The 14,322-nt window shown below is 50.5% G+C and overlaps 1 protein-coding gene across 1 annotated transcript in view; it reads left to right on the top strand.

The window, feature by feature from the left end:
- The window catches only part of RAD54L2 (RAD54-like 2 (S. cerevisiae)), a 42,018-nt gene extending 29,076 nt beyond the window's left edge, over nt 1–12,942 (top strand). The window contains exons 10-24 of the mRNA XM_010139311.1: nt 1–71; nt 1,093–1,289; nt 1,827–2,169; nt 3,944–4,121; nt 4,726–4,977; nt 5,595–5,713; nt 6,021–6,136; nt 7,147–7,246; nt 7,582–7,787; nt 9,041–9,216; nt 9,962–10,158; nt 10,272–10,468; nt 10,943–11,032; nt 11,583–11,675; nt 11,893–12,942. The exon at nt 1–71 is cut by the window's left edge and continues 1 nt beyond it. Coding sequence (XP_010137613.1) covers nt 1–71; nt 1,093–1,289; nt 1,827–2,169; nt 3,944–4,121; nt 4,726–4,977; nt 5,595–5,713; nt 6,021–6,136; nt 7,147–7,246; nt 7,582–7,787; nt 9,041–9,216; nt 9,962–10,158; nt 10,272–10,468; nt 10,943–11,032; nt 11,583–11,675; nt 11,893–12,881 — 3,324 coding nt within the window. The 3' untranslated portion in view covers nt 12,882–12,942. The remainder of the gene's footprint in view (nt 72–1,092; nt 1,290–1,826; nt 2,170–3,943; nt 4,122–4,725; nt 4,978–5,594; nt 5,714–6,020; nt 6,137–7,146; nt 7,247–7,581; nt 7,788–9,040; nt 9,217–9,961; nt 10,159–10,271; nt 10,469–10,942; nt 11,033–11,582; nt 11,676–11,892) is intronic.
- Nucleotides 12,943–14,322: the final 1,380 nt, after the last annotated feature.

Raw genomic sequence — 14,322 nt, 5'->3', positions numbered from 1 at the left:
CCTGCTGATTATAACTCCAAAGAGGTCCAGCCTCGCACCTTCAAAGTCCACATCCTGAATGACGAACACAAGTAGGTGCCAGCAAAAGCCCTTTTGAACTCTTGAACTGTGTCTTATGGAACTGTTATCAGAATTGCTGTTGCAGACTGTTTAATTTGTCCTCAACTGCCAGACTTTCCCACTCTGCATTAGTTGTGGCTGCTGTCTTGAGTGGAGGATTTTTCATTCAATATTTATCTCTCGCACTGCTGATGCACCTTTTTGTTCTTCCATGTATGCTGAGACCAGGAACACAGCTCTGGAGACAGAGCTACTTCTGCAGAGAGGAGCAGGAGTGCTATGGTTTGCTTCTGGTGGTACACTGCTAGTCCTGCCAGAGTCCTGGAACTTGCAGGGGATGTGTGCCCCCTGTACCACATGTCTCTTGTGTTTTAAATGTGGGTTGGTGACTTTTTCGCACACTTAGGGATTTCTCTACCCAGCACTGTGACTCTCTGGATTGTGTTGTCCTTGAGGGATTCTGGCAAGTTATACAAAGCCTCCTTGTCCTGAGGGGAGAGATCAGTGACTGCAGTTACAGCCTGTTGTGAAGTGTATTCTTGGCTTGTGGATCTCTGCTTCTTTCTGGGTGATTTTTCTCGCATAGATCAGGACAGTGTAGTGATCCTAGGGAATCCTCAGTTCATCGGCTGCGTTCATATGCTTAGCTGTTGAGGTCTTCACCTTCTGGGCAGAATGCACTTTCAATCTGCTGATGCTACTCTAGCCATGTGTTTCCTGTTGGATGGGATCTGGTGTGCTCAGAAGATGCTCTCCAGTTTGATACGCTCTTGTAGGTGACACTTCTACAGCTCAGTTCCTGTAAGGATTGATCATTCTCAACCTTTCTAATTGTGGCACATAAAAGGCTTTTTTTCTTTTGCTCTGTACCAGATTGTCTCCTAAAGAAATCTCATTGTATTCTGGTTTGATGTGAGAAAGTGCTTTAATTAATTGATCAGGTCTCTTTTCTCAGCAAACTCCAGTACAGTTGTTCAAACTGAAACTGGTGAGAAAGCTTACAGCTTATGTGGGTGGTTTGTTCGTTTGCAGGACAACAGCTGCACGTGCCAAGGTGGTGAATGACTGGGTGATGGAAGGTGGTGTGTTGCTGATGGGATATGAGATGTACCGTCTCCTCTCACTGAAGAAGTCCTTTGCCACTGGAAGGAAGAAGAAAACAAAGAAACAAGCTGGCCCTGTCATTATTGACTTGGATGAGGAAGACCGGCAACAAGAGCTTCTGAAAGGTGGGGGGCCTTTCCCCGAGAGAATGTGTTGTCCATCAACACATCAACAATGTGTGCTGGCTATCAGCTCTGGCAGCACAGCGAAACAACCTTTGGCTTCCTTTTAGCATCCCTGACATGATCAAACTCTGCTGGGCAGGATTGTGACTTTGAAGACAGAAAGGTTGTTGAGTTTTGGTCGAGTCTTTTGTTTCTTACATAGCTGTAAGTAAGCATGGGAGTCAGTACACTGTGCTTGGGGATTTGTCTGTGTGAGATTTCCCAGGCTGATGTGATGCAGGACACCCACCTTGATGCAGCCCACTGAGCAGAAATCAAGGGACGGTCGTGTCTGGTCGTTACCACACTGTGCTAAATCAGAGCTGGTTAGTCACATGTTATTTCCTGCATCAGCCTTGCTCTCTGCCACCCATGAATGCTGCTTGTTTTGTCTTTCAGAACTACCGCTCTTTTTCTTTTTGTGAAGTTGGTGACTATATAAAACCAGAATTTTGTCATATTCTTCTCTAACTAACACTTAATGTTCCTCGTCCTCAGGGATTGAGAAAGCTTTGTCTCGCCCTGGCCCAGATGTGGTTATCTGTGATGAGGGACACAGGATAAAGAACTGCCATGCCAGCACTTCTCAGGCCCTGAAGAACATCCGCTCCCGCCGGCGGGTGGTGCTGACTGGCTACCCGCTCCAGAACAACCTCATTGAGTATTGGTGCATGGTAGACTTTGTCCGACCTGACTTCCTAGGCTCACGGCAGGAATTCAGCAACATGTTTGAGCGCCCTATCCTGAATGGGCAGTGTATTGACAGCACCCCTCAAGACGTCCGTCTCATGAGGTACCGCAGTCATGTCCTGCATAGCCTGCTGGAAGGCTTTGTGCAGCGGTGAGTCCTCATGGAGTTCTTAATGATGTAGTCCATGCAAAAACAGCTCCTTCACCCCAAATCAGCCTGCTGGTTTGCTGAGTTTATGCAGTACAGCTGATCATGCTGCCTTATAGAATCACAGAATCATTTAGGTGGGAAAAGACCCTTAAGATCGAGTCAATCGTTAACCCAGCACTGCCAAGTCACCACTAAACCGTGACCCTAAGCGCCATGTCCACATGTCACCTCCAGGGCTGGTGACTGAACCACTGCCCTGGGCAGCCTGTTCCAATGCTTGACAATCTTTTCAGTGAAGAAATTTTTCCTAATGTCTAATCTAAACTTCTCCTGGTGAAACTTGAGGCCTGTTACTTGAGAGAAGTCAACTTGTTGCAACTTGCTTGTTATTTGGGAGAAGAGACTGACCACCACCTTGCTACAGCCTCCTGAAAGGCGAATGATAAGGTCTCCCATCAGCCTTTTCTCCTGACTAAACACACCCAGTTCCATCAGCTACTCCTCCTAAGACTTGTTCTCTAGACCCTTGACCAGCTTTGTTGCTCTTCTGGACACGCTCCAGCACCTCAATGTCTCTTTTGGAGTGAGGGGACCAAAACTGGACCCAGTACTTAAGGTGTGGCCTCACCAGTGCTGAATAGGACACTCACTGTCCTACAGTGTCCGAGGAGAACAATCACTTCCCTCCTCCTGCTGGCCACACCGGTGCTGACACAAGCCAGGATGCCATTAGCTTTCTTGGCCTCCTGGGCACGCTGCTGGCTCATGTCCAATCGGCTGTCGACCAGCACCCCCCGGGCCCTTTCTAGTTGGCTTTCTTGGCTGCCTGGGCACACTGCTGGCTCATGTTCAATCGGCTGTCGACCAGCACCCCCAGGTCCTTTTCTACTGGGCAGTTTCCAGCCACTCTTCCCCCAGCCTGGAGCGTTGCAGGGGGTTGTTGTGAACCAAGTGCAGAACTCAACACTTGACCTTGTTGAACCTCATACCACTGGCCGCAGCCCATCGATCCAGCTTCTTCGGGTTGAGTTTTAAACCGGTACCTGTCCTGTCTTTGTGGGAGGATCTTAATCATACAGAGGAGATTCTTAGGTTAGCAGCTACGTATTTCTCTCAGAATCTCTGTCTTGTTCAATCTATCAACTCAAAGTGGTCCTAATAGCTCTGTTTTGCCTTGGGGCTAGAAGTAAAGTTGGTTTGCTTTGGTACCACAGACTGATAATGGAGAACACCACCTCTAACTGCACCAGGGTGACCTCAGGTTTAGTTCGATGTCTTAACAGTTAATTTGTTCACTTTTTGACATCCTCTACCCAAGGATCTGAAAGTGTTTCATGAACCTTTAGTTATGAAAAGTGACAGTGTCTCCACCACTCTGGAAACAAATCAGGTTTGTTTCTCAGTTGACAGTTCTAAGATGCTGGGCCAGTGATTTGGATGGAGCGTCTCACTCATTTGCAGGGCTAAAAAGAGACCTGAGGTCTTTTTTCTGTTTTTCAACTGCTACGGGAAACAGGACTTTCATCACCCTCTTAACACTGTGACCTGTGCTAGGAGATGATAATGTTTGAAATCTCTGTAACTGTGCTTACAGTTGGTATGTGGCTGCAGGGAGAGTATCTCAGCAGTGTTGTGTATTACAGATGCACACAACTAGAGGTCTTTCTCCCTGCAGCCAGGTGAGCAAGAATTCAAAATCTTACCCTACAGGCAGCCACAGAGAGATCAGATTGGATAATTCCTTTCCCTCTGTTTATCTCTACTTCGTACACAGGCGAGGCCACAATGTGCTGAAGGTTCAGCTCCCGTCTAAGGAAGAACATGTCATTCTGGTACGTCTGTCAAAGATCCAGCGGGCCCTTTATACGGAGTTCATGAACCGGTTCCGAGATGCAGGCAACAGTGGCTGGCTGGGACTGAACCCACTCAAAGCTTTCTGTGTCTGCTGTAAGGTAGGTTTTGGCAGGAGATGCAAAGAAATATTCTAGCATGTAAGGGAAAGGCAGGAATACAAGTCAAAACAGGAGGTAGAAGTGTGGCTGGCCAGGTACATCTTCTCCCAGCAGAGTGCCCTGCAGTGGCCAGCAGAATTATTATCCCCGCTTCCAGTACTGGGGTGCAGGGGTATCTTTTCCAAGCTTATGCAGGAAACCTGCAGCCATCAGCTGAACCAGTACTGGTCTGCTACCTTAACCATTTACCCGCTGCAGTGCAAACAGGCAGCTTCCTCTGCCTTTGTGCTGCATGGGGGGCACAATGGGCTTCTGTTTTGTTCCCAAGAAAAGAATTTGTCACTTTTAAAGTCAGGAGAGCCTTGGTTGAGATGGTTGATAACTTGTGTCATGGCAGAGTCGTGTTTTCTGTTTTCACTGCCTTAATGCAGTCAGGCTGGTTTTCTCCACAATGCCTCAGAGTTCCTTGTAGGGATGGTGAGGAGATGATCAAACAATTAGTTCCTTCCTCTGAATGGCTGTGGGGGCTTTCAGTACACAATCATTGGCAAGCAGCAGGCCAGGCCAGCTCATGCCTAACTGCTTTCTTCTCTTACCCCTTCAGATCTGGAACCATCCAGATGTGTTGTATGAAGCTCTGCAAAAGGAGAATCTGGCAAACGAGCAGGATTTGGATGTGGATGACCTTGGCACAGCAAATACTAATTCCCGCTGCCAGCCTCAGGGAATTAAAGTCAAAACAGAGAGTAATACATTGGCATCACCGGTTGGGGAAGCTACCAATAGCAAGTTCCTCCAGAGTGTTGGCTTCAACCCTTTTCAGGAGAGAGCAAATCAGGTTGTTACTTATGAGTGGGTGAGTACCACTGCTGTAAAACTCTTCATTTGGAGAATTAGTGCTAAACATAGACTGGACACATGCTCTGAAAGATGGTGCCCCTTTTTGTTAGGGCAGTTTCTGAAGCAGAGCGAAGAAAAGGCTCTTTAGCTCTCAGCTGTTTAAGAGCTGGGGATTTCTCTTACACATTCTCTACCGCAGAGTGTGTTGATAAGCATGTCTGCATGATTCTGGGTAGTGGTTTTGGGGCTCTCATGAGGCAGGAGTGCAGGCATCACTCTTCTGTACCGTTGTTTTCGTCTGAACAAAAAGGCCATGGCCTTTGTTATTGTCAAAAAAGGTGTTAGGGTGAAGTTTAATCTAGATAAGATGATGGTAAATCTAGTGGCTGGAGGAGAGGTCTTGAGACAGAGTAGAGAGTCATGAGAGATTAAGAGCATGCTCATTCATCCGTACTCCAAGAAATTTGTATTTGGAGCTTCTGGAATGGAAGGTAGCAGCAGTAGTTGAGAGTGACCTGGCTGGATATATATAACCTCTCTGCATTGATTAGCTTCTCTCACCTTGAGATAAGATTGTTGAACTGAACAGGGAATGAGCAACTCCTCCTGTAACAGCCTTCCATTTCCCGCTAGGCCAAAGACATCTTGTGTAATTACCAGACAGGAGTCTTGGAGAACTCACCCAAGATGGTGTTACTGTTCCACCTCATTGAGGAAAGTGTGAAGCTTGGAGACAAGATCTTGGTCTTCAGGTAAGCAAAGTATCAGCAGCTGATCCTGTGGTCACTAAATGCTGGAGTAGCTCAGCTGCTCCTGGTACTAAGAAGTTGTTACACAGGGTGAGTGGTGCAGCAGTTCCCCTTCTCTCCTTTGTTGTGTTAGATCCTGGGTTTTCTGTGAATTTTATGCTTCTGCCACTATCAAGTTTACTAGTGCTAGTTGTGGTGCCACAAACTGGGTTTGACAACTCTCAATGCTGTCATGATTTGGGAAGAGTTCTGATACTCCACTTTTGCTGCTGTGGGGGCTTTCTCCTGAACAAAGATCTTGGTTTTGCAGCCAGAGCTTGTCCACGTTATCTGTCATTGAAGAGTTTTTGGCTGAGAGACCAATGCCGAGTCCCCCAGGCTCAGATGGAGGAGTTCACAACTGGGTCCGAAACATCAACTATTACAGTAAGTGCAGCCAATCCTCCTCTCTTTTGGCACTGTTTAATCCTTTGTGATGGACTAATTCCTGAAAGTCACCCACCATCTTCTTGTAAGCTGTCCCTGGGTGTGAAAATGCTCTTCTGAAGTATTCTTCTGATGAAGCCTCTTTCAGATTGTTCGTAGTTTAGTTGCTTGGGAAGACAGTGTCAGTTTGATAGCAGCTGAGAATTTCTAAATCTTCTTTTTGACATCTTACTCAGAAGATGTTAGACATCTTTAACATCTTGCACACAAGTGCTTTTTTGAGTTGTAAAAGATACTTTTTGCTTCCTGTTTGCCTGTTTTCTAAATCTTGCTGCTCAGACCAGAATCACTGTGGAATGCTTTCACTAGCTCGGGGCTGTGAATTCCTCCTCTGCTCTTCCCCAGCTTTCGACCTTGTTCTGGCATGGGTTGTTGCTTGGTGTGGTTACTTTATAGGCCAGGACTGAGAGGAGCGGTGGATATAGTGTTCCTGATCTTTGCAGAGCTGCCAGAAGCAGGCCCAGGAGCAGACACATGACACCCTCCCCTGCACTCCTTTAGACCAGTACTCGCTGTGCTCAAATCCAGTCTATGGGGTTTTGCCAAAGGCTTTCACAATTTTGCTTTCTCTTGGTTCCTCAAGTTTCCAGCATACGTGAAGCCTTTGAGCCTACTGCTCGTGCTTGCTGTCTGTCTTGCCTAATATGGGGCCTTAATGGGCTAGGTGTGTTGCAGCTCTCCCAGACTTGGCCTTGCCAAGCCTGAGTAATGTTTTGCTTGATCATTCACTTGAACAAATCCCATCCTGGCTGGCTTCATTGCACCTGCCTGGCTGGGTGAACTAGAGGTACAGAGTGGTGCAGCTGAGGCCCTGGAGTGCATGACTTGAGGAAAGCCTAGGACTGGTTTGGAACCACTGCTAAAGCTCAGTGTTTGGGAAGTGGTTTTGTTCTGATAGGATTCTCCCAAACATACAGAGCTTTTAAATATGTCCTTAATTTCCTTCTCAGGACTGGATGGCAGCACTTCTGCCTCGGAAAGGGAACGACTGATTAACCAGTTCAATGATCCCAGCAACACCTCTGTTTGGCTCTTCCTTTTGTCCACACGGTAAGTTGGCTGGAGCAGGGGAGGACTCACACTGGTGCTCTGTATGCATATGGGTTTTCAGTTCTTAAATTCCTTCATAACATGCTCTCAAGACTCTATGGAGTAACAGTGCCATCTGCTTCTGAATTCCCTAGGAGTGAGGGGTTTTAGCCTTAGCCCTCTGCAACAACATAACAACAGTCTTGGAAACCAAACCTGTGTTTGAAGTTGCCGATATGACAAAGAGGGAACTTTCCATAGACGTTTCTTGGACTCTTGGCAGTGATGATTGTCCCTGCCTAGAGGCTTTGAAAATTGGCCAAGGCAGCAGTCTGAAATTTGCCTTTAATTTCCAGTGCTGGATGTTTGGGTGTCAACCTCATCGGAGCAAATAGAGTGGTGGTGTTCGACGCTTCTTGGAACCCGTGCCATGACGCCCAGGCCGTGTGCCGAGTGTACCGCTATGGGCAGAAGAAGCCATGCCACATTTACAGACTGGTTTCTGATTACACCCTTGAGAAGAAGATCTATGACCGTCAGATCTCCAAGCAAGGCATGTCAGGTAAGTGTGGCTGGACATGGCCTTCAGTCCTTTTGGGTCCTTGAAATCCTGTTTCTGTGGGTTTTGTAACTTCTTTTTTTTTTTTTTTGAGGTTGAAAACCAGACAGCCAGTGAAGTGACAGAGGCACTATGCTAGGGCTGTATTTGATGTTTGTGAGTTGGCAGTGACACAAGGAGTTTATGGCAGAGCAGTAAAGGTTGTAGAGGCAGCACCCTGCAGCAGGGTAGTGCTGCCAGTCCAATGCAGTGCTATTTACCTTCTCCCGCCTGCCACTACTGACTGGAGACTTGTGGGGTGGTCATCCTGTTTTCCCCTGTGCGTGGGCATTAATTGTCTTAAACTGAGTGTTACTTATTAAATAGCTCTGTACCTCCTTTTCTTCAGCAGCAACAGAGGGAAAATAGCAAATGAAAATATATATTGATTCTTTGACTGATAGTGCTTTCTAAGGAGCCAAGAATAATGACTTTGTTCTAGTTCTGACCTGCCCTTCTACCAAAAGTATATTTTGTGCTGGCTTGTGCCAGCTGTTGAGCTTCTATCATAGAGCCTGCAGCTGAGGGTTGTGGTGACCCAAAAAGAGTTCTGCTGCCTGTGTCCTTCCTTGTCTTGAAATCCAACTCCAGAGGCAGCAGCGCAGCGTGATGAGCTCAGTGCTGTCTTGCGCTGGAGGTGGAGTCCCCAGGCAGCTGGCCTGGCTCCCAGCAGAGTCTTGGGTATAGATGTTTTCTCCATGTACTCCCATTTGCTCTGTGCGCAGGAAGGAACGTCCAAGGAAAACTTTCAGGCTCTTGTGAGGGAGGGACGAGGTTCCTTTTCTGAGCTTTCGACAACTGAATTCTGTAAATTTCTGTACATGGTTATTGAGCTTTTTGGTGGGATTTGTGGGATGGCACATACCGATATGGCTGCAGTTCTGTCCCAGGGCTTGTACGTTTTCAGCCTTGCTGGTGAGATGGAACACCATCCATAACTAACTTTGTGTTTCTGCATCCCAGGAGCTTGGTGACCTGCTGCACTGCATTGCTCTGCAGTCTGGAGCACAAGGCGTTTGTCAGCCTGGCTTGCTCAGACAGGCTCATCTCTTAACATGGCTCATGGTTTTTCTCCCTGTTCTGCCATTTACAGAAGGCTTCTGAGGACTGTGCAGGTTGCAAGGAGGGAGCTACGTTAGGACAGGAGTGTAGAAAGGGCAGCAGGCAGCAGTGCCCATCTCTTCCCTTCTCTGCTCACCCTGTTCTCTCTTTTCCAGATCGAGTGGTGGATGATCTGAACCCAGTGCTGAACTTCACCCGACGAGAGGTGGAGAACCTGCTGCATTTTGTGGAAGAGGAATCCGACCCTGCTCAACTATCCCTCAATCCAAGCAAGATGAAGGAGTCTGTTCTACAATTAGCCTGTCTCAAGTATCCTCACCTCATCACCAAGGTAAGACCCATCTGCTTCCTCGCTCCAGCACTGTATGGGCAGGAGGAGGTCTGGAGGAGTGTGGCTGTGTGATGGGGACATGGTGGCAAGGAGGAGGCATCTGTGTGCTGGTGGGAATAGGTAAACAAAATCTTCTAGAGAGAACTCTAAGAACCATGCCCTTCCCTGCAAGATCTTCCACACATTTAGAGGCACCTGTGTCCTGGACAGGTTTGGGGTCAGGTTGTAAGGCACCCCTTTCTTCAGCTTAGTGCTGGGCAGGAAGGTGGTAGTAGCATATCCCAGCTCGCTGCCAGCTCTCTTCCTGGGGTGGCTTTGAAATAAAGCTGGGCCAACCAGCACTTGCCTGTGTCATGAAGCGTTTCACTGGTGGGGTGGTGCTGCAGAGTGGGCCGGGTGCTGTGTGACATCTCAGCAGGCTCCATGCTTGCACTCTCAGCCTGGCTTTGGCTTGTGGGGTTTGCTGTGTGCTCATGGTAAGCAGTGGCCTTGGCTGGGCAGGCTTAGCAGTGGTGGGCGATGGCTTAGCTGACTGTCGCTTTTCAAGCTGAACTTTGGTCACATCCACAGCCTTGCCCCACGCATGCTTGGACGGGACCAGCTCTGCCTCCCACCTTCACTCTTCCCTGCTGCAGCCTGGGATGGGGACAGCGTTTATGTGGGGACCGGGCAGCTGCCGTTTGGGGCATGTTGGTTCCCTCTTGTGGTGTGTTGGTGTCAAAACCTCGGTGCTGTGGGGTTGCAGGAGCCTTTTCAGCATGAGTCACTGCTGATCGACCGGAAGGAGCACAAGCTGACCAAGGCAGAGAAGAAAGCAGCCAAGAAGAGCTATGAGGAGGAAAAGCGAGCATCCGTCCCTTACACCCGGCCGTCCTACGCACAGTATTACCCAGCCAGTGACCAGAGCCTGACGAGCATCCCTGCCTTTAGCCAGAGGAACTGGTGAGTATCTGCTTCTTCCTCTTCTCCCACACTGTAGACATGGAATGAGGGGGCAGAGTACCCTTAGCCCTGCCAGCGGGGCCACTGCACTTTCCTCCCTCCTCTTTCACTAGGCGACCAGCCCTCAAAGGTGAGGACAAGCCGGTGGCAAGTGTCCGCCCAGTTCAATCCACCCCCATTCCTATGATGCCTCGGCATGTCCCCCTGGGCAGTGCAGGATCAACCTCAAGTTCCAACCCTGCTGTCAACTTCCCCATCAACTATCTACAGCGAGCTGGTGTCTTTGTGCAGAAGATTGTCACCACCACAGGTGAGTGGCTGATGCTTGTGGTGGGTTGGGTTGTGACGCCCGTGGTGAACTGAAGAGCAGGGCGAGTTGTTGATGGCCATGTGGACCGTGGGCACATGGGCATCAGAGCCACTGGTACACTCTCTGCATTCGAGTCGCTCCCCTGTACCCGGAGGACTTTCCCTGAAGGTGTGCAAGGGGCATGGGCCTGGCAGGCTCTTGGGAGTGAACCCCTCGTGAGAGGACCTGCAATACTGTCACCAGTTGTCCTTGCTGGGTTTGGGGAGATGCTGAGCCAGAGCAGTGTGGCTTTTGCTTCCTTGGAAGCTGCCTCCCTGTGCTGCTCAGAAATAAACCCAGGGCTTAATTCCAGCACAGCATATGGGAAAGACAACTGCACCACAAGCAAAGGGCTTCAGAGTGCCCCTTCCTGCTCCTGACTCTGACTGGCGTGTGATTTCACAGACACTGTTCTGTTTCTTCTCTCACTGCCAGATATCGTGATTCCGGGTACAAATACATCCACTGATGTACAGGCAAGAATCAGTGCTGGTGAGAGCATCCACATCATCCGAGGGACAAAAGGTGAGTGTCTCTGTCTTGGCAGCACTTGTGGAAAGGGTCCTCGCCAATGCTAATTAGCAAAGAAAAGGATGTAAAAGCTTGAATCAGTCCCCTGAGAGGAAAAGAAACAAGGGGATGTTTAGATCTGGACTTTGCAGTGGCTCTGATGCAGCCCACACTTGGGGCACGCTGTTGTAACCAATGCTTCAGGGCTGTTGCAGCTGTGGCTGCTCCTGCCTTCGAGAGGAGCTGTTGAACTTTGTGGCTGGATGTCTCGTTCTCACAACACCCATGGCATGTACTGGGACAGCCAAGCACTTACTGGTGCTCCCAGAGCAAGCATAGTCCCAAGCATGAAGTTCCTTGTTTTCCATTGGCAGCACACTGGGAGGGAGTGAAAGGGTGGAAGTGAGGCATGAGGAAGGGGGCAGAAGCCCCCCACTGATCTGTGGGCTGGCCTTAAGCAGCACTGCTGTGCTATTCTTGCCCGGGCAGCCTTCTGGGCTCACAGACCCAGGGGCCTGAGCTGAGACTGGAAACGGTGAGTGAAGCTGTTCCGCCTCTGTCCCAGGGACGTACATCCGGACCAGCGACGGGCGGATTTTTGCTATCCGGACCACTGGGAAGCCAAAGGGCAATGAAGACCGTCGGACAGCTGCCTCAGGTAGGAGCTTGTGAGCACTGTGCGGGGCTTGCTCATATGCTTTCCTCCCCAAGTCTCTGGGGCGGTGTTTCCTGGCTGTGTTCCATCACACCTGTGTGCAGAGTTGACCCCCCCATCTCCCCATGATATCCCCACGTGCCTTTCCACTGTTGCCTCTTGGCCCCCAGGTTTTCCTCCAAGGTTGTCTTTCTCACCTGCTCCATCTCTTTGCTTCCAGGCTCCCAGAGCTCTTCACTGGAGTCCACAAGCAATGGCAGACACAGTGCCTCATCCCCGCAGCTCCCCAGTGCGGAGGAGCTCACTCGGCCCATATCCCCAGACAGCCCCGAGATCATCAGTGAGCTGCAGCAGTACGCGGAGGCAGCAGCTGCCCGGGAGTCCCGGCACAGCTCTCCCAGCACCAACGCAGTGCAGGGCCACCCTGCCCGCACGGACAACGCGCCCGGCTTAGCAGCCCGAGGAGCCGAGCAGCGGGTGGGGATTCACTGCATGGCTCCCTCCGTGTCTTCAGCCCTGCCGGCCACCAGCCAGCACGTCGATGCCCACTCAGTGTTGGACTTACGGGGCAACAAGCGCAAGTCAACCTCACCGTCGACTCCGGAGGAGCAAGCCCGCAGGCAGCAGAAGAAACGCCAGTTGCCATCATCCGTGCAGCCGTACGAACACGGGTACCCCGTCTCTGGTGGGTTCGCCATGCCTCCTGTCTCTTTAAACCACAACCTAACCCATCCATTTGCCTCCCAACCAGGAAACTCCTTGTACATGGGCACTGGCTCCTCTTATTACCAGCTGCCCAATTTACTCCCAGACCCTCATCTGGTGTTCCCTGTGACTACTGACCCTCTGCTGACAGCCGGCACCGCCAGCTCTTCTGCTGCTACCTCAGCCACCGCCAGCGTCCCCTCATTCATGCTAAACCCTTCTCTGACAGGGGTGCTGCCCAATTACTCGCTTCCCTTCACGCAGTCACTCCTGCCCGAGCCCAGGATGTTTGCTCCTTTCCCAGCCCCTGTCTTGCCTAGCAGCCTTCCCAGGAGCATGGCATCTGCCTACCCTGGCTACATGTCCCCTCACTCGGGCTACCCGGCCGGGGGCCTCCTTCGGTCCCAGGTGCCTCAGTTTGAACCCCAGGAGGTCCCAGAGGTGGGATGCAGCTCCAATGACGAGGACAAAGACGACGATGTTATAGAGATCACAGGGAAATAATGGGCCCAGCTCCTGCTCGGTCCCAGCTCCACCAGGAGGCAAAAGTTGCAGGACCTTTTTGGGAGTCAGGATTTCCCCTCTGGGCCAGGGCAGCGGGTGGAGAAGGATGCCAAGGGTGTGGCGTGGGGGTTGTTTTGTTCTTTTCATTTTGTTTCGTTGTTTTTTAGCTGTCGAGGATCTGAATTGTATTAGGGGCTGGGAGATGGGAGGGCGATAGAGTGGACCTGTGAGGGCTGGGGAAGCAAGAGCTGGGGGAGGAGGGAAGCAGCAATGCAAAACCACCCAAAACCTCCCACGCCCTGTCTGTCTGTCTTTCTCTGTTCTCTGTCTTGTCTGGAGAGGGAGAGGCTTGATGTTGCAAGTCGCTGCCCTTCTCAGGCCTGGAGGCACGGGCTTGACCACTGGCAGGGCCGAGCTCCCTCTCACATGAACTGCCTTATCTGTGAACTTCTCTCACTCTGGGAGGTGCTGGCCAGGGGGTGACTCCAGCAGGGGTTGGGGGCAAAGTGTTTTTATCAGGGAGGGACCGGGGAGGCTTCTATGTCGTGTATGTGTGTTTATGCAGAAGAAAATGACAAAGTTAACTAGTTTTTAAAATAAAGACCTGACAGATCTCCAAAATAGTCTGCTGCTTGACTTTTCGGTTAGGGTAGGGGGATTGATGTAGAAAAAAAAAAAGGGGGGAAAAAAAAAAAGAAAAGAAAGAAAAAAGAAAGAAAAAAAAAAGAAACAAAACACCCCACAAACAATTTGTCATCCTCTTCAAATTCACATGAAACAAGTGTGAGGGCTCCAGGCAGGCTCCTGCCGCAGTGAAGAGGGCAGCGCTCTGGTGGGGGGCTCCCCTGGGCCCCTCTGGAGGGTCCTGTCCCCTCCTGAGCCCCTCTGGAGGGTCCCATCCGGGGTAGGTCAGTCCTGTGGTTCCGATGCCAGCTCTGTGTGCCAGATGAGTGCAGCAGTCGCAGACATCTCGGTGGCTGTCGGAGGGGAATCCTGGTGACTTCCCTGGCTCCGCGGCCCTGCCAGGCTGGGTGAAGGCCATGTCTTGTCCCGCTGTGGCCCACCAGATCTGGGGGTAGGTGGGCTCACTGCTGCTTCTGATCAGCACCAGGCAGTGGAGGGGAGGGGACACTGAACCTAGTGCCTGTTGCTGTGGAATCTGTGATTGGAGTGATTTCCCCCTGCACACAATCTCTACATTAATTTATTTCATGAAGGCGTAATATTTATTGTTGGGGGACTCTTTCTTTCTACTTTTAAATTAATTTCCGTATTAAAAAAATAAAATGCTGGCCTCCATCATGCAGTGGTTGCTTGTTGGGTTGTCTGTGTGGGGAGAAGCAGCCGGCTGACCAAAGCATAGCCTAGAAGCAGGGCCAGCTGCAGAGGTTGCCTGTCGCTGACCTGTGTGGCATTGGCTGGACATGCCCCATCAGGGGAT

Source organism: Buceros rhinoceros, unplaced genomic scaffold, assembly GCF_000710305.1.
Source record: "Buceros rhinoceros silvestris isolate BGI_N320 unplaced genomic scaffold, ASM71030v1 scaffold10307, whole genome shotgun sequence".
NCBI classification, from domain to species: Eukaryota; Metazoa; Chordata; class Aves; order Bucerotiformes; family Bucerotidae; genus Buceros; species Buceros rhinoceros.
The sequence above is the reverse complement of the archived record's forward strand: the minus strand, read 5'-3'. Positions and strand labels throughout refer to the sequence as shown.